The following is a 23,065-nucleotide window of genomic DNA, read 5'->3' as shown; positions in this document are numbered from 1 at the left end:
ATGGGGTATCAGCGTACTCAGGACAAATTGTACAACAACTTTTGGGGTCCATTTTCTCCTGTTACCCTTGGTAAAATAAAACAAATTGGAGCTGAAATAAATTTTGTGTGAAAAAAAGTTAAATGTTCATTTTTATTTAAACATTCCAAAAATTCCTGTGAAACACCTGAAGGGTTAATAAATTTCTTGAATGTGGTTTTGAGCACCTTGAGGGGTGCAGTTTTTAGAATGGTGTCACACTTGGGTATTTTCTGTCATATAGACCCCTCAAAATGACTTCAAATGAGATGTGGTCCCTAAAAAAAAATGGTGTTGTAAAAATGAGAAATTTCTGGTCAAATTTTAACCCTTATAACTCCCTAACAAAAAAAATTTGGTTCCAAAATTGTGCTGATGTAAAGTAGACATGTGGGAAATGTTACTTATTAAGTATTTTGCGTGACATATGTCTGTGTTTAAAGGGCATAAAAATTCAAAGTTGGAAAATTGCGAAATTTTCGCCAAATATCCGTTGTTTTCACAAATAAACGCAAGTTATATCGAAGAAATTTTACCACTATCATGAAGTACAATATGTCACGAGAAAACAATGTCAGAATCGCCAAGATCCGTTGAAGCGTTCCAGAGTTATAACCTCATAAAGGGACAGTGGTCAGAATTGTAAAAATTGGCCTGGTCATTAACGTGCAAACCACCCTTGGGGGTGAAGGGGTTAATGATGGCAAACACACAGGTGCAAAAAATACCAATGAAACAACCACTTTCAATCCAGTGTTGGCTGTTTGGTATTTTAGTGCACAAAAAGATAAAAGATAATAGTCTGTATGTGGCATTGTTCACACAGGCAATGCAGAGCATCTGGTTTACAGCCTATTACTAACACACATACAGGCAGGCTGCCCAGTGCTACAAAATGCATGCTGTGCGAACAGAGGCCACAGTTTACAGAGCCATCTTGGTCCGACTGCACCCTGCTAGATAAAGTGCACCTGTGTGTTTGCCATCATTAATCGGGTCTGCTGCACCCTGCCAGTGCATTTGGTTGGAGGCTTCAGCAGGTGAACATCTCTGCTTTTTTCTCTGTGACTTTTTTCAATTTTTTGGAGGATTTCTAAGTCCTCTTTTTGTGTTGGTGAGCTAAAAAATTTTTACCGCAAAAAAAAGCGTTAAAAAATATATAAACAAAAGACAATATAAAAAATGGAATCGCCCTACTTTCCTCTCACAAAAAATAAAGAAAAAAATTAAAATATATGGCATCACCAGTTCCGGAAAATTTTGGTCTATCAAAATGTAAAATTAATTAACCCATACGATAAAAGCCATAATGAGAACAAAATAAAAAAGTCAGAATTGTTTTTTTTTCAATAATCACCCCTCCCTGAAAAAAATGTATTAAAAAGAGATAAAGATGTTGTATGTACCCCAAAATTATATCAATAACACCATCAGCTTACCATGAAAAAAAAAGCCCTCACACACCTCAATCGATGTAAAGATATAAATGTTACGGGACTTGGAAAATGGCAGCACAAACTAAAACTTTTTTTTTTATAAAGATCTACATTTTTTTTGCCACTACAATAAAAATATATAAATAAAAATTGATGTTTGATATTTCTGTAATTGTACTGACCGGTAAAATCATGTTTCAGGGTCATTTTTACCACAGAAAAATCAGGGCGGAATTGTAATTTTTTCATCATTTCATGCCACATAGAATTTTTTCTTTAAAGTTTCCAGTAGATTATATGGTAAAATGAGGGCTGTGATTTGAAACTACATCTCGTATCGCCAAAAAAAACATCAAGCTGTGATGAATGAAAAATAAAAAAGTTATGGCTCATAGAAGAAGGGCATTAAAAAAACAAAAGCGCAAAAAATGAAAAATTGCCCAATCGGGAAGGGGTTAAAGACTGAATCAGAGGCAGAAGTAAAAAGAAAAAGACTAGGGAAATGTAAATTTGCTCAACAATACAGATTTATAGAATTTTCAGATAATGTGACCAGCAAGTGGCAAAAGTGGGAAATATCGCAGCCAGGGGTGGATTAAGGGTAGAGAGGGCCCCGGGCTGTTCAGACACTGTGGGCCCCCCGGTCATGTGATGGGGTCATGCGACGGGGTCATGTGATGGGATCATGCAACGGGGTCATCATATACCTGAACCAGATTATTGCAGAAAAATAGTTGCTGTGTGAAACTATAACCTGTCAAACATCCATTGATCTAGTCAATTTACCCTTCAGTTAGGAAGAAAAAAAAACACAAAATACTATCACCATAAGTGCCAGTATTCACAGGAGATCTGTACTTAGTATGCAGTGTCTGTGTAGAGGTAATACAGTGATCAGTGGTGACATTGTACACAGGACCTCTTTATATAGTATACAGTGTATAGTGTCAGTGTATAGGTAACACTCACTCACCAGTGATGTCTCTAGGTGAAGTCCTTCATCTTTCATCCAGCACAGACTGCCATCACTTCTTCCAGCCAGGACTCGTCTCTGCAGGAAATAACACAGTTATCTCGAGCTCTGCTTGCAGAACACATTACTTAATTTTTCCCAACTTCTACATTACACCACATGAAGAAAAAGAGGCAACAGAGTATCACTCTACACAGTAACAGGACTGAACTCCATTTAAAACAGTGTCCTCAAAAAATAAAATAAATACATCACTGCAGTAATAATATCCCTTAATTAGCCCCTATGGTAATAATAATATCCTAGCCCCTGTGTATCTCATTCCTGGCTTCAGCCATATGTTCTCCCATCCTGCCCTCATGAGTATCCATTCTGCTCCATATGATCTCCCCATCCTGCCCCATCAGTTTCCATCGTATCCATCCTGCCCCATGATCCTGCACGATCTGTCTCCAATCCTGCCCCATGTCTTTCATTCTGCCCCGTGTCTCCAATCATGCCCCGTATCTACATTCTGCCCATGTCTCCAATCCTGCCCCATCTGTCTCCAGTCCTGCCCCCAGTGTGTCCAGCATCTCTGCCCCCAGTGTCCAGCATCTCAGCCCCCAGTCTCCAGCATCCTGACCCGTGTGTCCAGCATATTGCCCCCAGACAGTGTGTCCAGCATCTCTGCCCCCAGTGTGTCCAGCATATTTCCCCTAGTGTGTCCAGCATATTGCCCCCAGTGTGTCCAGCAATCTGCCCCAGTGTCTCCATACTGCCCCCAGTGTGTCCAGCATTCTGCCCCAGTGTCTCCAGCATACTGCCCCCAGTGTGTCCAGCATTCTGCCCCAGTGTGTCCAGCACATTGCCCCCAGTTTGTCCAGCATTCTGCCCCCAGTGTGTCCAGCATCCTGCCCCCAGTGTGTCCAGCATCCTGCCCCCAGCGTGTCCAGCATCTCTGCCCGTGTGTCCAGCGTCTCTGCCCCAGTGTGTCCAGCATATTGCCCCCAGTGTGTCCAGCATCCTGCCCCCAGTGTGTCCAGCATATTGCCCCAGTGTGTCCAGCATCCTGCCCCCAGTGTGTCCAGCATCCTACCCCCAGTGTGTCCAGCATATTGCCCCCAGTGTGTCCAGCAACTCTGCCCCCAGTGTGTCCAGCATATTGCCCCCAGTGTGTCCAGCAATCTGCACCAGTGTCTCCAGCATTCTGCCCCCAGTGTCCAGCATTCTGCCCCAGTGTGTCCAGCATATTGCCCCCAGTTTGTCCAGCATCCTGCCCCCAGTGTGTCCAGCATCTCTGCCCCAGTGTTTCCAGCATATCTGCCCCAGTATGTCCAGCATATTGCCCCCAGTGTGTCCAGCATCCTGCCCCCAGTGTCTCCAGCATATTGCCCCAGTGTGTCCAGCATCCTGCCCCCAGTGTGTCCAGCATCTCTGCCCCCAGTGTGTCAAGCATCCTGCCCCCAGTGTGTCCAGCATCTCTGCCCCCAGTGTGTCCAGCATATTGCCCCCAGTGTGTCCAGCATTCTGGCCCAGGCCCACCGAATTGCCGTTCGCAATAAAAAAACCCCCAAAAACGAGTTCTCCTCACCTGTCCGCGCTCCTTCGGCGAAGCTCTTTCCACGCTGCTGAAGCGCGCACTAGCCGGTGACTGACAATGACATCAGATGCCTCCAATTGGCTGGCGGCTGTTAACTATTGACATGCGGGCGCGCGCCCGCACGTCAATAGCGTTAAACTGCCGCAGCGCCGGTAGGGGCCCGGTGAGCAGATGAGATGGGGCCCGATGTGGGTCCTATTTTGGTGTGGACCTATTTGCTTACACTATACCGCAATGTTGTAGTGCAACCTTTCCCAGCGCCACTTGTGTCCTGTAGCCTTGTGGTAAGGTGGCGCCGTACAGAATATTACATTAAGGTGTTATCCGAGGATGCTTGGGTCCTAACCGAGTGTCTTCGGCGTGCTCAAATACTATGTTCCAGTCCCCGCGGCTCCATGTCTCGTGCCTGTTTGTGTAATAGTTCCTGCATGTGTTGTGGCTGTCTAACAGCCACGAGACATGGAGCCGCGGGGACTGGAACATAGTATTCGAGCACGCCGAAGACACTCGGTTAGAACCCGAGCATGGCGGATAACACCTTATCCCAGCACTACATGTCACACAATGCAATGGGGGACAATTAATGGAATTATATTACCTCAAAAAATTCCCTTTGTCATAATTTTAATTGATTTCCCAATCATTAGGATTCTACCAGAGAATTCCTAACTCTCCATGATGTCATTGTAAGCGTTATATCATCACACATTTATCTCAGATTTGCTTCATTTATTTGTGAAATGTAATGAAAAAAGTAATTTCCAAATGACTATTTTTTATGGACAGACAGACTATGGTGGCACTATTTATTGCACATTATGAACATATTCATAAATATCCCCTTTGAAGATGCGAGCCATGCTTCTGGGCCTTGTGTCCTGTCATTTATATGCCACTCTGCCCAGAGACAGTAGTAAGGTTACAACCAACCACAACGTTACAGCTGCCGCCCCCTCCTCCCGCAATACGTGGAAACACGGAGGCAGGATCCTCATGCTTCAAGGACAATATGCATTAGGCAGTATTATGTTACTCTGCAAATCTCATAGAGAAAAGTCAGATATGGCCAGTCTATTCATAATGCACACACACAATTGAAGTCAGGTCTGACCTCTTTTTTTTTTCATCTGATGAACGGAATTACGGTAACTATTTAATGACCGAGGAATTATAAATCAATGCTATCACACCCATCAAATCACACCCGTCAACATTAAAACTGCAATACCAAGAAGGAAAAGTCATGGAATTATGGAAATCACAGGAAGGATAGACATGTTAATGAAATGTGAATGATGAAACAATATTTTCAAAACATCTCGATTTATTCTCTATCAATAATGAGAACCACGTGAAAAAATCCCCGTTATTACAGCCTTGGTTATTAATGGTTGTATGAGGAATGTTCTATTGCACTGAATGCACATGAGCAAATCATCAAGATCCGCTGCTGGCAGTGCCTTTGTAACTGACAACCAATGAGGGCCCAGATCTGCTCAATAGAAGACAATTCCAGAGATGATGCAGGCTATGGTAGCACATTTCAGTAGCACAAGCAACATTGTACGGTATTGCCATGTTGAAAATCGGCTCCTGGGACACTTTGGAGTAATGGCCGTACTACTAGTTCCCCACAACCAAATAAATATAATGCCAAGCTTTTAGCACACCTGGAATGAAGGCTGGAAAGGTCCAAATACAATACATTATACCACTCGAAACTACACTGCTCAAAATAAACAACACAATGTAACTCCAAGTCAATCACACTTCTGTGAAATCAACCTGTCCAGTTATGAAGCAAAACTGATTGTGAATTAATTTCTCCTGCTGTTGTAGGAAGTTCATACAGGCACGTGGAGGCCACACACACCACTGAGCATCATTTCCTTGCCTTGAGACATTTCCACTGAAGTTGGATCAGCCTGTAATTTGATTTTCCACTTTGATTTTGAGCATCATTCCAAATCCAGGCCTCCATGGGATATTCATTTTGGTTTACATTGATCATTTTTATGTTTTACTAGCTGTACTACCCGGCTTCGCCCGGGTTAATGACTGCTGTTAGCAAAATAGAATGTGTTAACAAAAATTTATTCTGCACACAAAAACCACAAAACAAATAGATAGAAATGTAATTATTAAAAGGCAAAAACTAAGCAAATAGAAGCATTTCACAACATATATTAGCTTTGTTATACTGAGAATGTCTTTGTTGCCTATATTAACCAATCAGAGCTCAGGTTAATTAACTGTAGCAAAATAGAAGCTGAGCTGTGATTGGTTGCTATTGGCAGCCTGATAAATCCCCAGCCAACAGGAAGCCCTCCCCCCTGGCAGTATATATTAGCTCACACATACACATAATAGACAGGTCATGTGACTGACAGCTGCCGTATTTCCTATATGGTACATTTGTTGCTCTTGTAGTTTGCTTATTAATCAGATTTTTATTTTTGAAGGACAATACCAGACTTGTGTGTGTTTTAGGGCGAGTTTTATGTGTCAAGTTGTGTGTGTTGAGTTGCGTGTGGCGACATGCATGTAGCGACTTTTGTGAGATGAGTTTTGTGTGGCGACATGCGTGTAGCAACATTTTGTGTGTTGAGTTGCATGTGACAGGTTAGTGTAGCAAGTTGTGTGCAGCAAGATTTGTGCATGGCGAGTTTTGCGCGTGGCGAGTTTTATGTGTGGTGCATTTTGAGTATGTGCAAGTTTTGTGTGAGGCAACTTTTGCATGTGGTGCAACTTTTGTACATGTGGCAATTTTTCTGTGTGTGCAAGTTTTGCATGAGGTGAGTTTTCCATGAGGTGAGTTTTGCACGTGTGGCGAGTTTTGCGTGAGCCTAGTTTTGCATATGGCGAGTTTTGCATGTAGCGAGTTTTGAGTGGTGACTTTTGTGTTTCGACTTTTATGTGGCGAGGTTGGTGTGTGTGTGTGGTGAAATGTGTGCTGAGGGTGGTATATGTGTTCAAGCACGTGGTAGTGTGTGGCGCATTTTGTGTTTGTGTTCATATCCCCGTGTGTGGTGAGTATCCCATGTCGGGGCCCCACCTTAGCAACTGTACGGTATATACTCTTTGTCGCCATCGCTCTCATTCTTTAAGTCCTCATTGTTCACATCTGGCAGCTGTCAATTTTCCTCCAACACTTTTCCCTTCACTTTTTCCCCATTATGTAGATAGGAGCAAAATTGTTTGGTGAATTGGAACGCGCGGGGTTAAAATTTCACCTCACAACATAGCCTATGACGCTCTCGGGGTCCAGACGTGTGACTGTGCAAAATTTTGTGGCTGTAGCTGCGACGGTACAGATGCCAATCCCGGACATACACACATACATACATACACACATTCAGCTTTATATATTAGATATACCTGTATGTAATCTCCTGTATATAGTATATACCTGTGTGTCATCTCACCTATATATAGTATATATCTGTGTGTCATCTCCTGTATATAGTATATACCTGTATGTCATCTCCTCCTATACATAGCATATACCTGTGTCATCTCCTCCTGTATATACTATATACCTGTAGGTAATCTGCTCCTGTATATAGTATATACCTGTGTGTCATCTCCTCCTGTATATAGTATATACCTGTATGTCATCTCCTCCTGTATGTAGTATGTACCTGTATGTCATCTCCTCCTCTATATAGTATATACCTGTGTGTCATCTCTCCTGTATATAGTATATATCTGTGTGTCATCTCCTCCTGTATATAGTATATACCTGTGTGTCATCTCCCCTGTAAATAGTATATACCTGTGTGTCATCTCCTGTATATAGTATATAGCTGTATGCCATCTCCTCCTGTATTAGCCCTCGTTCACACGTTATTTGGTCAGTATTTTTACCTCAGTATTTGTAAGCTAAAATGGCAGCCTGATAAATCCCCAGCCAACAGTAAGCCCACCCCCTGGCAGTATATATTAGCTCACACATACACATAATAGACTGGTCATGTGACTGACAGCTGCCGGATTCCTATATGGTACATTTGTTGCTCTTGTAGTTTGTCTGCTTATTAATCAGATTTTTATTTTTGAAGGATACCAGACTTGTGTGTGTTTTAGGGCGAGTTTCGTGTGTCAAGTTGTGTGTGTTGAGTTGCGTGTGGCGACATGCATGTAGGGACTTTTGTGAGATGAGTTTTGTGTGGCGACATGCGTGTAGCAACTTTTTGTGTGTCGAGTTGCATGTGACAGGTTAGTGTAGCAAGTTGTGTGCAGCAAGTTTTGCGCATGGCGAGTTTTGCGCGTGGCGAGTTTTATGTGTGGTGCCTTTTGAGTATGTGCAAGTTTTGTGTGAGGCAACTTTTGCATGTGTTGCAACTTTTGTGCATGTGGCAATTTTTCTGCGTGTGGCAATTTTTCTGCGTGTGCAAGTTTTGCGTGTGGCGAGTTTTGCACGTGTGGCGAGTTTTGCATGTGGAGAGTTTTGCGCGTGGCGAGTTTTGAGCGGCGACTTTTGTGTTTCTACTTTTATGTGGCGAGGTTGGTGTATGTGTGGTGAAATGTGCACTGAGGGTGGTATATGTGTTCGAGCACGTGGTAGTGTGTGGCGCATTTTGTGTGTGTGTTCATATCCCCGTGGTGGTGTGATTATCCCATGTTGGGGCCCCACCTTAGCAACTGTACAGTATATACTCTTTGGTGCCATCGCTGTCATTCTTTAAGTCCCCCTTGTTCACATCTGGCAGCTGTTAATTTGCCTCCAACACTTTTCCTTTCATTTTTTCCCCATTATGTAGATAGGGGCAAAATTGTTTGGTGACTTGGAAAGCGCGGGGTTAAAATTTCACCTCACAATATAGCTTTGACGCTCTCAGGGTCCAGACGTGTGACTGTGCAAAATTTTGTGCCTGTAGCTGCGACGCCTCCAACACTTTTCCTTTCACTTTTTCCCCATTATGTAGATAGGGGCAAAATTGTTTGGTGAATTGGAAAGCGCGGGGTTAAAATTTCACCTCACAACATAGCCTATGACGCTCTCGGGGTCCAGACGTGTGACTGTGCAAAATTTTGTGGCTGTAGCTGCTACGGTTCAGATGCCAATCCCGGACATACATACATACATACATACATACACACACACACACATTCAGCTTTATATATTAGATTGTTCTCAACGCATTCCACTATGTAATGAATCAAGATTTGCAACTGGAATATTTTATTCAGTGATATCTAGGATGCGGTATTTTAGTGTTCCCTTTATTTTTTTGAGCAGTGTATATACATAGAGTAGATAGATATAAAGATGTCAGTCACATATATAATTATTACAGTGCTTTTGTAGCTTACTGAACATTAATTTTATTATTAAATAATTTTCTGAAAAAAATGGCATGGGGTCCCCCAGAAATGTATTTATGTAAATCGGATGTCATTCGGATGCTAGGTGATAAAAATCGGATTGCACTCGCAAGAAAAATCGCATCACACTCGTCCCACTTTTCTGGAGTGATATCGGCCCCTTTTTTTTTTTTTGCAGGTGATGGGTATGAGCCCTAATCATCCATGTCAGGAATGTTTCCTTACTCCGATGGGTTGTGTCAGCCAAATGATTCTCTCGGCATAGGATTCCCATGAAGGTGTCCTTTATCAGCCCATACAGGAAGTGTTTGACTTTCACCTTGAATAGGTTGAAAACAGGCATTCTCCAAATAGTAACCGAAATTCAATCATTAACTTCCATGTTTTGTCAAGCCACGATCACAAATATTTACTCTCTGGATTAGTTGTGGAAGCACGAGGAACAAACAAAGGCCTTTCATTTCTCCAGGAGCAAAACACGTCCCCTGCAAACCATCAACAAAAATTGTCATAATGGAAGTCACCGAATACTATATATAGCAGATAAATATCGAAAATTGAGATTCCATCATTTTATCAATTGCTATAGATTTTGACATGCATGTCAAGCTAATGGTCGCAGGCATTCCACCCTGCTGCTTTTCACAGGATCAATAAATGATCTCATGGTTATGGAGCACCCTACTCCCCTTTATGGTGCCCTTACATGTAACAGGTTTTTGTTTCATAGCCAAAACTGCACGAGGGTTTATTGGGGAACTATCCCGATCCAGACTTCTATGTGCGTCACCTTTCCAAGATTTGCAGCCCAAATCTTTGTCGCAAAAATAGCAGCAATTCTGGTCGTATGGCAAAAAATGCTTTGTGTAGGGGCACCCTGAGGACGGGGGGTCTCATGCAAGAGAGTCATGCCGATTATGTTAATGACAATCAGATCAAACTGTGATCCAAGTGTGAGCCGAGTGTCAGTTCACTGTTATCTGATTCTCTTGCATGAGAGAATCGTATCACTGGTGTGAAGATGGAGAACTTCATTTTTCCATCTTCTCCATTGTTTGTATCCAGGGAAATAGGACTGCACTCGGATAACACTGTACACACTGTGCGTTGTGAAGTTTTACTGGTGTCAGAGCCAGGAACGGTGGTCATTTGTCTGCAAGGAAACAAAATGCAGACCCCCGGCCAGAATCCGACTATGTGGGCCCCGCCTCACTTGATATACAGGTGCTTCTCACAAAATTAGAATATCATCAAAAAGTTAATTTATTTCAGTTCTTCAATACAAAAAGTGAAACTCGTATATTATATAGAGTCATTAACCACTGGATCACTGCGCTGAGAAACATGTGATGGTGTCTCCGCGGTGTTGGATGTTTTGATCTCCCCAAGGTCATTCATCCTTATGTTTACAGGTTGCTTTGATAGATGTATTGTGCAAAGAATTACAATTCCGCTCGGTAATGTGAGATCTGAGGTTCTGCTCAATTAAAATATAATATAGCTAATTAGCTAATGCTGAGCAGCCTCAGGCCGAAGCCTCTAGTATTGAGGACGGGGCCCCGTGTGGACTGTCACGTCCTCTATACTCATTTGAGAACATCTGGCTGTCTTGATTATGGGGGATGGACAGGAGAGACTAATAGCCTCAGCCCTTTTCTCACTCTTCTTACCACTGTAGCTGCACATTCCTTGTGCTGGGATTAATGGCTACAGTGTGTGTGTAAAGCTCAGGGATGCCATTGTGACATACATTATGTTCTGTCATGGCAGATCTGCTCTCCGCGCACACAGCAGAGCGCCCCCAGGTTTTATTTACAGGGGTTTATATGGTGCAGAAATTGTACGACAGCCTGATATTACACAGAGCGGGGACTTGCACTTACTGACTGTATTCTTAGTGCAACCATATAATCTTTTAATTTGTGATCCCAGACTGCTGTGCTCCTGACCTATTTCTGTGATATGTTGTCACAGTCCTTGTACTTTCATTAACGAATAGTGATGAGCCAACGTGCTGGGATAAGGTGTTATCTGATCATGCTCCGAGTATCTTCGGCGAGCTTGAATATTATGTTCCAGTCCCCACAGCTGCATGCCTTGCAGCTGTTACACAGCCGACATATTTTTCGAGCACACCGAAAACACTTGGATAGCACCCGAGCATGCTCAGATAACATCTTATCACAGCACGTTCGCTCATTACTAATCAGATCCAATCACAGTTTTTTTCAAGAGAACCTTTAGAAATGAAAACTGTGACTATTTGCTATGGGCAGTAAAGAATTATTCTGTTTGATGGGACTGCAAACCTAATATCATGCCCATCATCGGGCTGAAAGCCTACATATTTAAAGGACAGGTAAGGATGGGTTCTCATGAATTGCCCAATTTATGTGCTAAGTATGTTCCTTTTTATACATATATTCCATATAGCAGCAATGCAGTTCAAATGTCATATACACTGCTCCAAAAAATAAAGGGAACACTTAAACAACAGAATATAACTCCAAGTAAATCAAGCTTCTGTGAAATCAAACTGTCCACTTAGGAAGCAACACTGATCGTCAATCAAGTTCACATGCTGTTGTGCAAATGGAATAGACAACAGATGGAAATTATTGGCAATTATCAAGACACCTTCAATAAAGGAGTGGTTCTGCAGGTGGGGACCACAGACCACATGTCAGTGCCAATGCTGTCTGGCTGATGTTTTGGAAACTTTTGAATGTTGGTTGTGCTTTCACACGCGTGGTAGCATGAGACGGCCTCTACAACCCACACAAGTGGCTCAGGTAGTGCAGCTCATCCAGGATGGTACATCAATGCGAGCTGTGGCAAGGTTTGCTGTGTGTCAGCGTAGTGTCCAGAGGCTGGAGGCGCTACCAGGAGACAGGTCAGTACACCAGGAGATGTGGAGGGGGCCGTAGGAGGGCAACGACCGTGCAGCAGGACCGCTACCTCGGCCTTTGTGAAAGGAGGAACAGGAAGAGCACTGCCAGAGCCCTGCAAAATGACCTCCAGCAGGCCACAAATGTGCATGTGTCTGCACAAACGGTTATAAACCGACTCGATGAGGATGGTCTGGGGCCCGACGTCCACAGAATGGGGGTTGTGCTCACAGCCCAACACCATGCATGACACTTGGCATTTGCCACAGAACACCAGGATTGGCAAATTTGCCACTGGTGCCCTGTGCTCTTCACAGATGAAAGCAGGTTCACACTGAGCACATGTGACAGACGTGACAGAGTCTGGAGATGCCGTGGAGAGCGATCTGCTGCCTGCAACATACTTCAGCATGACCGGTTTGGCAGTGGGTCAGTAATGGTGTGGGGTGGCATTTCTTTGGAGGGCTGCACAGTCCTCCATGAGCTCGCCAGAGGTAACCTGACTGCCATAAGGTACCGAGATGAGATCCTCAGACCCATTGTGAGACCATATGCTGGTGCGGTTAGCCCTGGGTTCCACCTAATGCAGGACAATACAAGACCTCATGTGGCTGGAGTGTGTTAGCAGTTCCTGCAAGATGAAGGCATTGAAGCTATGGACTGGCGCGCCCATTCCCCAGACCTGAATCCGATTGAGCACATCTGGGACATCATGTCTCACTCCATCCACCGTCACGTGGCACCACAGACTGTCCAGGAATTGGCGGGATGCTTTAGTCCAGGTCTGGGAGATCCCTCAGGAGACCATCTGTCACTTCATCAGGAGCATGCCCAGGCATTGTAGGGAGATCATACAGGCACATGGAGGCCACACACACTACTGAGCATCATTTCCTTGTCATGAGTCATTTCCACTGCAGTTGGATCAGCCTGTAACTTAATTTTCCACTTTGATTTTGAGCATCATTCCAAATCCAGACACCCATGGGATATTAGTTGTGATTTACGTTGATCATTTTTAGGTTTTATTGCTCTCAACACATTCCACTATGTAATGAATAAAGATTTACAACTGGAATATTTCATTCAGTGATATCTAGGATGTGGGATTTTAGTGTTCCCTTTAGTTTTTTGAGCAGTGTATTTGTTTTGAGAAAAGGTTTAGCTCCCTCCCTGGTTGCTAGCTTGACTTTTTTTTTTCCTCTGGAAAGCTTACTGAAAAATCACAAACAGACAATATTTTTTACAGACACATTGGAAAACCACAATAACGGATGATCATAAGTGATCCGGATCTAAAGCCCATAATTATGATATGAGTCATTATCTGCAATCACTGTAAAATGATAATTACAGGCAAAAAATGTAAATGTTTCTACAGAAACCCCCCCCAAAAAAATCACGCATGCCTTAAATTATTTTTTACGAACAGGGAAAAAAAAAGTGGGCATGGTCCTGATGAGGCGGCGGATGTTCTCCTGGGGGGGGTCTCCTCCCAGACCTGGATTAAAGCATCCGCTAACTCCTGGACAGTCTGTGGTGCAACGTAGCATTTGTGGATGGAACAAGACATGATGTTCCAGATGTGCTCAATTGGATTTCAGATCTGAGGAGAGTAGGCCAGTCCATAGCATCAATGCCTTCATGATGCAGGAACTGCTGACACTTCAGCCACCTGAAGAGTAGATTGTCATGCATCAGGAGGAACCCAGGGAAACAGTATTTGGTCTCACAATGGGTCTGAGGATCTCATCTCGGTACGTAATGGCAGTCAGGCTACCTCTGGCGAGCACATGGAGGGCTGTGCGACCCACGAAAGAAATGCCACCCTACACTATTACTGACCCACTGCCAAACTGGTCATGCTGGAATATGTTGCAGGCAGCAGCACTTTCTCCACAGCGTCTCCAGACTCTGTCACGTCTGTCACATGTGCTCAGTGTGAATCTGCTTTGATCCGTGAAGAGCAGAGGGTGCCAATGTCATATCTGCCTACTTGGTGTTCTCTGGCAAATGCCAATCGCCCTGCAACGGTGTTAGGCTGTAAGCACAACACCTACTTGTGGACGTCGGGCCCTCATACCACCTTCATGGAGTCTGTTTCTGACAATTTGAGCAGACACATGGATGGTAGTGGCCTGCTGGAGGTCATATTGCAGGTCATACTGCTCCTCCTTGCACAAAAGAGGTAGCTTGGATTCGGCACACTGATAAAAAAATATCCAAGAATATGGAGAACTAAATGAGGCCCTAGAGATAATAGCGGGAAGGAGTTTGTGCTGATAATGAAAACAGCAGCACACAAAATACAAACAGAGCTCACATCCAGCCTATATTCCTGTGAGAGACGCTCCCACAGGAGAAAAACCTGAAAATGAATGAAGATTACAGACCGAAACTTAGTACAATTTTATTAACTAAGGTAACCACTAACATATGTAAATATATATTTTTTCCATGTAAAGGTCCATAGCTTTTCACCTCTTCCAGAAATACACTCCCTATGTATGGGGCATTCTGTTGGGGATGTATGGAACTGGCTACGAAGATAAGCCCACTGAGAATGCAGCAGAGGGTGGCAGCTATGATAGCTCCTGGGATCTATGTGAGGAGGAATCTGGGATAGGAGACTTCTATTCTGAAGATTGATGGGGCACCTAGTGATCAGACACCGCTTTAAGATGTCCTTTCCCTGATGGGCAGAATCTAAAGTGGACCGTACATTAAAAGTCTCATTCACACATCTGTGCTGCGACTCTCCAGACCAGAGTGTGACAGCTTCACTTATTTCTAGGAGGCCATCCACGCTCCAGTAGAGCCTCAGCCGGTCCGTGCAATCTCAGACTGATTTGCCAGTATGGCTGATTGAGCCCCAAGGTAGCTGTTGGCCAACAGGGATTCCTCCCGATTCCGTCATTACCATGCACACTTGGCAATATTGAGCATCCATAAATTCTAAATTTAGAGTTAAACCTCTGAAGGCTAAACACATTGAATGGGCAATGCTCTTGCAGACATTGGCGGCTCCGCATGACATTTATGTTGTCATGCTCCTTTAGGGCGGTTTCACACGTCCAGATAATTCCGGTACCGGAGTTATCCGTGTCCTCACTAGGTACATCCGTGTCACATGTGCTGGTATTTTCCCAGGCTGAAGAGTTCATCGTCGTTCATGCCGCCAGGGGACCCAGCTTCAGTGACATCACCGCTAGTCTCTGAAGCTCCGCTCCCAGTAGTTTACAGCCGGGAGCGGTCGCATTAGCACTGCTCCCGATTGTATACATTCCCCTAGATATGGATTACTGCGTGGGACTTGACTGTACGACGGATAGGTATATTGTTTTTTTTTATTTTTTTCCAGGAGATCGAGGGCTTTGCTTGGAATAGCAGAAAAATAAAGATGGAAAAACTGTATTATTTAATTTAAATACTTTCTTACTGTTTTATTAACCCTTTAACACCTGTGATTAGTAATGGATAGGTGTCTTATGGACTCCTCTCCATTCCTAAGCCGGCTTAATGTCACCTTATAATAGGAAGGTGACATTAACCCCTCATTACCCCATATGCCACCACTACAGGGGAGTGGGAAGAACCGGGCAAAGCTACAGAATTGGAGCATCTAATAGATGCACATATTCTGGGCGGCAGCAGGCTGCTGTTTTTAGACTGGGGGTTCATATTTACGGCCTCTTACCAGCCCGCACCTGTGAGTTTTGCCGGGTTGTTTGTAAAATATAGGGGGCACCCATGTCGGGTTTTTCTTTCATTCATTCATTCTCTCAGGCTTGCGCTGCTGCCGGCAGGGTAGAATGGATGAAAGTCGGCTTCAGCACCACACGCAGGGGACTGCGGCTTACAGTAGCGCTACTTCCCCCGCGGCTTTCTGTGCACACGGAGGACAGTGAACACTATTCTCTGTGTGCAGGCCGTGTGTCCGGGTAAAAACCGACATGTCTGCATGTTTTGCACACGGACACACGGTCTGTGAAAACACGCTGACATGTGCATAGACCCATTCATTTGAATGGGTCTACAAGTGTCAGTGTCTCCGGTACATGAGAAAACTGTCACCACACGTACTGGAGACATGGACGTGTGAAACTGGCCTTAGATAAATAGGATAAATCCCTGAATACACTGATCTGACACCAGATATGGACCTCCAGCCTTTGCTGAGAATATTATTACCCGTGCGGACATAAACCAGCTTGACTTTACTCACAGCATCTGCTACTAACAAGATATGTATTATAATGGAGGCCATAAATAACAATCAATAAGGGCAATGGCTCCGCACTCCCATTTAGTGCACATCTTTATCCCAATGGTGCTCGGAGCAGAAAAACCACACAAGCAAATGTTGTCGGCTAAATCTGTTCATTTAACCATGCAGTTTAGTTCATTAGCAGGAAATTAGAGATTCACCGTAATGGCAGCCAGCATGGAAGCACACAATGATCTACGTACAGGGTTATCTCGAGGTCAGGTCTCTCCATGCCTGCTGATTGCAGAAATTATTCTGTGAGTTTATTTTCAGCAGTTTGGACTTGCAGATAAAGTACCGTATTTATGAGCAGCCTGTAATAAGTGGTTGTCAAAGATCACTAATCTCTGACTGCTGCCTGCACCTCCATAGTTGCTTTCACAATTAAAGATGAATGCAGCCAAAATAACACCAATGGCAGAGGTATGCCACACCATTGCTCAGTAGATTCCGGTCATTGTGCAATGTGAACAATGACAGTGCGCTCTCTCGCCAGCTCTGATCAAAACTAACGAGCCAGCAAAAGAGCACACTGTCAGTACGCATCATAAGACAAATACCCGGTGTGCAGAGATCAGAGCATCCACCCACCGTAAGCAGCGCTTGTACTGGTTTCTGCACCCCCAGGCAATACTACTACAACGCACACTGACAGGGATCTACTGATCATACATCAGAGTTGACAACAGACACATGCTCAGTAGAGCAGGGACTAGCCAGACCCTGAAATGGATGTCACTGATGCCTGCTGTCCAGTCAAGAGTCTAACTGCCGCCTCTTCAGCCAGCCCCCCCCCCAACACACCGCCTTGAAGGGCACCTACCTCCCACACTGATCCAAGTCTGGAATCAAAATGGGTACACGCACCATGTGAGCATGCTACATCGGGACCATGATGCACCGCCCGACTTAAGAGTACAGCGCCCAATTCCAGCCGCTGGGTGTATTAACAAGAAACCCAGTTGCATATTAATTGTGAAGCAGAAATCCAAAATTGGTTTAGTGAACCACAAGAAAAAAAAAAAAAAAACACTCCATTCAGACATGCTATGGAGTGTATAAATGGTTCAAAGATTCAATTTTTATTAATACAATAATTAGCTATTAAAAAAATAAAGAGTGTAGAACAGAAAAAAAAAAAAAAAAACCATGAGTTCAAGAATGGCAATTAAAAAGACATTAGGGCACCTTACCATCCATTTTTTGAAGACAACCATAGTTTCTGTGCATATATAGGAAAACATGTGCCTCTACTAATAGTACATAGATTATTTCCACTTGCTTAGAGATACTTTATCATACATGCTGCATGTACTGAACCGATGTTCAGTATTTGTCTCCAAATACCATTCTTAAAGAACTCATGGTTGTTATATCTACACTTTTTTTTTGGACAATCAAATTATTGTATTAATAAAAACAAAACATTTGAACCATTTATAATCTGAGTTTCTCCCGTGTTTGCATCAACACTATCTTTAAATCACCAAAAGGTGATTCACCTGACATGCATTGCCCCTGAGTAGTGTTGTCCCTGGGGCCTGGTGAGCAGAAGCAAAAGAGGGAGGCCCAGGCTGCCAGCGTGTCCTGCCTCTTTGCTTCTGCTCACCGGGCCCAATACACTAGTAATGCCCTGACTACAATGAAGAGATCCACACACTAACACCCACTTCTCCATTCAGCTCCCACCTGGATGAAGGTGCTCTTCTCACAATATTTGCTAGATGTCCCCAAAATTAAACAAAAAAAAAAAAAAAAAAAGTATTACAAGGGAAAGAAGTCTGGATGCACACAGAGGCTTGTATATAAAAAGGAAAGTTTATTGTACACATTTTTTATTCATAAACCCTGAAATTCCAGGAACACAATCATCGTCACTTCGGTACGAAGGGTACACTTTCCAACAGTCGTCGCACAACCACAGACGACCATTGGTTCAAGTTTTAGATTTCATTAGCTTAAATGCATGTCCCCCCAAAAAAAAAGTTAGATCTGTACAGAGAACAAATTATAAAGCTTCCTGCACAACACAGAACAGATGACCCTTCAAATATCTAAATAAAATGTGATAATTTCTAGCTTTGATGCATCCGGATTTATAGGATAGGACCATAGGATGAAGCACCAGTCATCTGTCCGCTAGGAACCAGCATCCTCCTTTCACATTTTTAGACATTTGTAATAAAAGTAAAACTGAAGGAGTGAACCTCCAAAGAATGTATTCTGTAGATATGCATCACGGAGGCTGTACAGCTAGCTCCCGCCATCTGGATCAATCTTATATGGCTGCATTAAATACTCGCACCCATCGGACCTGGTTTGTGTCTTACCACTGAATTAACTGGTTGGCGCAAATCGATTCACACGTCAGTGGAGCGAGACCCGCCTCTTACATGATCGCATCTGTGGCTCTTCTGATTATCTGACATCATTATGACATCACACCAGGCCAGCTAGTCAGAAGAAAAGTTGTGTTAGGCAAGAGGCGGTTGTCCCCACTCCCATCTAGCAGCCATGGACCAGTCGTGACCAATGGTCTGGGATGTGTGCAAATCAATTTGCACCAACTCTACAACTAACACATTATGGCCATTCATCCTGTAAAGATTATAGAGAGAAAGAAAGAAAGAAAAAAAGGCCACACACTTTGGGTGTTGACCTTCGCCTTATTGGCAGCAATTGTGGGCTCAGAGGAGTAACCCCGTGGGTGTATATACTCACATCCATGCTGCCATTCATATAAACAGGGTTAAGAGTAAAAATAACCATATACATCCAAAACAAAGCCATGATCAAGAAAATGGCCGTCACAAAAAAAACAAAACAAAAAACACTGCCTATATAATTTAACATGGTTGCATGTGGTGTTAGGCTGTGTTCACATTTCTGGCAAACAATGGCCAAAAAAAAAAAAAAAAATTTTAAGTAGTGCAGCATGGGGCCATGTTGTCCGGTAAAATGACAGGCAGACCCATGGGGGGCAGTCAGGTGCAAATAGTATCTCATCAGAATGATAGATGCTCCTACTAAAAAAGGTGCAGAACAATGGAAATGATTGATGCGGATGTGAACAGAGCCTTATGTATCACCACTGAAGAACCATGGGCTTCTTGTAATGGATACATAAAAAAAAAAAAAAAAACACACATTTCTATACACAATTTCTAATTTCCAGTTTATCGCCTGTGAGGACACAATCACATTTAACATAATTACAGATAATCCAGATGTATCCTGGAGTAAACACAGACATCCCTCAGTACAAGGTTGTGCCGTGAACTCAGAAAATACACAAAAAAAAACCCCTAGATTAAATTAAATATTCTCCTATTTGGCTGCAGCACGCAAGTGGCAATATTCACATTAGCTCATCATATTGAAAGACGTTCTCGGGCAGGGCACCTGATCTAGTAAAAAAAAAAATAATAATAATATAATTGACCTTCAGCAGCCAATGCCAACAAGCTTTGCCAGGAAAAACAATAATACCGGGCGGGATCCGAGCGCGTCAGTCAGTGTTCCTCTTGGAAAAACTGTAAACAAGAAGCAGAGGACAATTACGTAACCCCAAATAAGGAAAAACAGGAATCTACAGCCCCCTCCCAGGATCCTTTGGGGTCAGTCAAAATGAATGAGGCAGCACAACAACCTGTGTGTGAACAGATCCCGGTACAGAGAGAACACAATAACAGCGCCTTTGTCAACCGAGCAATGTTCAGGGCAAGTTCTAAAGTTTGTGACCCCTCTATGTGTCTTGTAAACAAACAAAAAGTAATTAAAGGGCCAAACTTCCCAACGGCATCCTGCTCATTGCACGTAATCGTCTTAGAGGGTCAGTAAGATAATCCTTGTCATCTGCAGATTCAAGGGGGCAACCACCCATGTAAAAAAAAAAAAGCTATGTGAAGGAAGGGTGGTGGCAAGAACGTGCAGCTGGCTGGTACGAGGCGCAGACCTGGACACCTGAGAGGGTAAATCCTTAATGATGCCAGCACTGAGGAATGGCGGCTCTTCTGGAGGTGGTGCCCCTATTATCAGAAGACAGTCTCTAAGTAGTATAGGACATGTAGGGTTCATCTGTCACCCCAATGTCAATGGGAGGCAGAAAAGTCCTCAAAAAAAGGGGGGAAAAAAAAGTATCAAAAGATAAGTCACCCTAGAGGTCTTCTCATGATCCATAGATGGTAGGGTCAGGGTGAAAGTGATGGGTGGTCACATATGGCACCAGTTGTCTCATGGCGTTGTGGTCTTCCATCCCAATGTCAATAGGGGGCAGAAAGGTCCCAATAAAAAAAAAAAAAGGTTTCGGGGGAAAAAAAGATGATAATGGTGGGTCACCCCACAGGTCTTCTCATACTCCACAGTGGGGTCAGGGCACAAATGTTGGAGGGGGGGGACCGCAGTGGGGTCAGGGCCCCCATGTTGGAGGGAGGGGGGGACCGCAGTGGGGTCAGGGCCCCCCCATGTTGGAGGGAGGGGGGGACCGCAGTGGGGGTCAGGGTCCCCATGTTGGAGGGGGGGGGGGGGGGAGAAGAGACAGCAGTGGGGTCAGGGCACCCACACATGGTACCATTAGTCTCGTGGTGTGTCCTCTTCCTCCCCAATATCAGTGGGAGGCAGACAAGTCCCAACACCTAGGGTGGGTGCCCCCGGACCCTCCATGTCGGTGCCGCCGTTCCGGGGCGGAGGGTGCAGCACCGGTGCATGTGGGGGGTCGCTCCGCCGTCACAGGCTCCTCCATGGCGCCCACCTTGCAGCCCTCTCACTGCCCCAGGGTGTCGGGCGCCTCGGCCACCTTGCAGGGCGCAGTGCTGGAGCCCTCCCCGCTGAGCTGCAGCCTCCTCACCGCCTCTTTGATGAGGTTCCCGGAGAGCAGCAGCTCCTGCAGCAGCTGGTGCGGGTCTCCGTCCTCCTCGTCGCCTCCATGCTTCCGGCAGCTCCCTCGTACCCAGCCCCGGCCGCACAGCTGCTTGCTGCCCCCTGGGCTCTGCCTGGCGGCCCCCGGGTGCGGCTGCTGCTGGTAGCGCCCGGCTCCCCTGGGCGTGCACACCCGGTACGGCGTAGTCCTGCCCCGCACACACGAGCACATGGCGGCCGGCGCTCGGCTCAGGGCTGGGGCTTTCAGAGCCATGCTGCAGGAGGTCGGGGCCCGGTGGCCATTGAGCTGCAGGGCTTCTCCTATGCGGGCGACCAGGGAGTCCACCTCCTTGGAGTCCACGGTGACCGACTGCTCCAGCAGCAGGAAGCTCTCCTTGCGGCACGGCATGGTGGACAGAAGAGCGCAGCCACCTCCGCCCGTCTCCTACCAGCCTGGCTGGGTTTGTAAACAATGGCTGACGTAGATCTCTGCTTGGAACATACCACTTTCAATCCAAAGGGAGGCAATCTTTTCTATGTTAACATCCACGAGCCGCACTTGCAGCCTGTTCCATCTGTCAGCTGGAAAAATGAATTTTATTCTCCTCGCACTATCGCTGGGAGTGACTTGTATTAGTCGCTTACCTACATTTCTAAGAAGCAACTGGACGAGACCATTGCTGGTTCCCCCTCTTTGTCTTTTACAGCTTGTGGCTCCGCCTCTGGTCTTTTTTTTTTTTTTTTTTTTTGAAGCTACTCGTACGTTAGTGACGTCACCGTGTTTTGGTTCGTCTGTCAGTTGGAAGTGAGGGGGCGTGGCCAGGAGTTTGATTCACACAGACACAAAGCGTCAGTCACAACACGGCGGGGGGCGGGGCGGCTGCGCGTGTGACCCGCCTGTAACCTGGCGACGACGACACAACCGCGGGGACGGCGGTGCGAGCGGAGGGTGGCCGGCGGCTTCCGTGTTTGTACCACAGAAAACACTGTATAAATCCACCCGGGACGTGAGGACGGCCCACGACACAAAGCAGGACGAGAGGAGCCGCGTTAAGAGGCTTCAAATGTCGCGATATTTGCCATAACACTGCGCCAAATCCGGAGACAATTGTTCCTTGCATACAAATGGGTGGTTCCAGCCCTGTTCACATGAATGAAGGAAAAAAAAAATAAACGCATGACAGTCTGGAAGGGAATTCATTGAATTATTGCTGTAGAGTTTTCTTTTTTTTTTTTGCATTTTCTCCTGGTTTTAGTGCAGATTTAAAACTGTGTTTTACTGTGGTTTGTTTAGGGCAGAAACACTGCGGGGGTCTTCAGACGCCACCATCATCGGTCCGATCTTGGGGCATACGGCACGGACTGATCGCATGACGGAGCGCTTTTTCACGTTTCTGTCTTTTCGCTCCGCTTCTTCCCAGAGCCATAACTTTTTTTATTTTTCCATCAATATGGCCATGTGACGGCTTGTTTTTTGCGGGACAAGTTGCACGTTTGAATGACACCATTGGTTTTACCATGTCGTGTACTAAAAAACGGGAAAAAAAATTCCAAGTGTGGTGAACTTGCAAAAAAAAAAAAAGTGCAATTCTACAAATGTTTTTTGGATTTTTTTTTTTTTACTATGTCCACTAAATGCTAAAACTGACCTGTCATTATGATTCTCCAGGTCATTACCAGTTCATAGACACCAAACATGTCCAGGTTCTTTTTTAC

At 44.8% G+C, this 23,065-nt stretch overlaps 1 protein-coding gene across 1 annotated transcript; it reads right to left on the bottom strand.

Annotated features, from left to right (window-relative positions):
* Positions 1-21,018: 21,018 nt before the first annotated feature.
* Positions 21,019-22,621, bottom strand: LOC143781471 (GSK-3-binding protein-like). The gene has a single exon (XM_077268095.1). The coding sequence runs from the start codon at positions 21,756-21,758 to the stop codon at positions 21,255-21,257; it is 504 nt and encodes a 167-aa protein (XP_077124210.1). The 5' UTR covers positions 21,759-22,621; the 3' UTR covers positions 21,019-21,254.
* Between the last annotated feature and the right edge of the window lie 444 nt (positions 22,622-23,065).

The sequence above is a fragment of the Ranitomeya variabilis genome, chromosome 6 (genome assembly GCF_051348905.1).
Source record: "Ranitomeya variabilis isolate aRanVar5 chromosome 6, aRanVar5.hap1, whole genome shotgun sequence".
NCBI classification, from domain to species: domain Eukaryota; kingdom Metazoa; phylum Chordata; class Amphibia; order Anura; family Dendrobatidae; genus Ranitomeya; species Ranitomeya variabilis.
The sequence above is the reverse complement of the archived record's forward strand: the minus strand, read 5'-3'. Positions and strand labels throughout refer to the sequence as shown.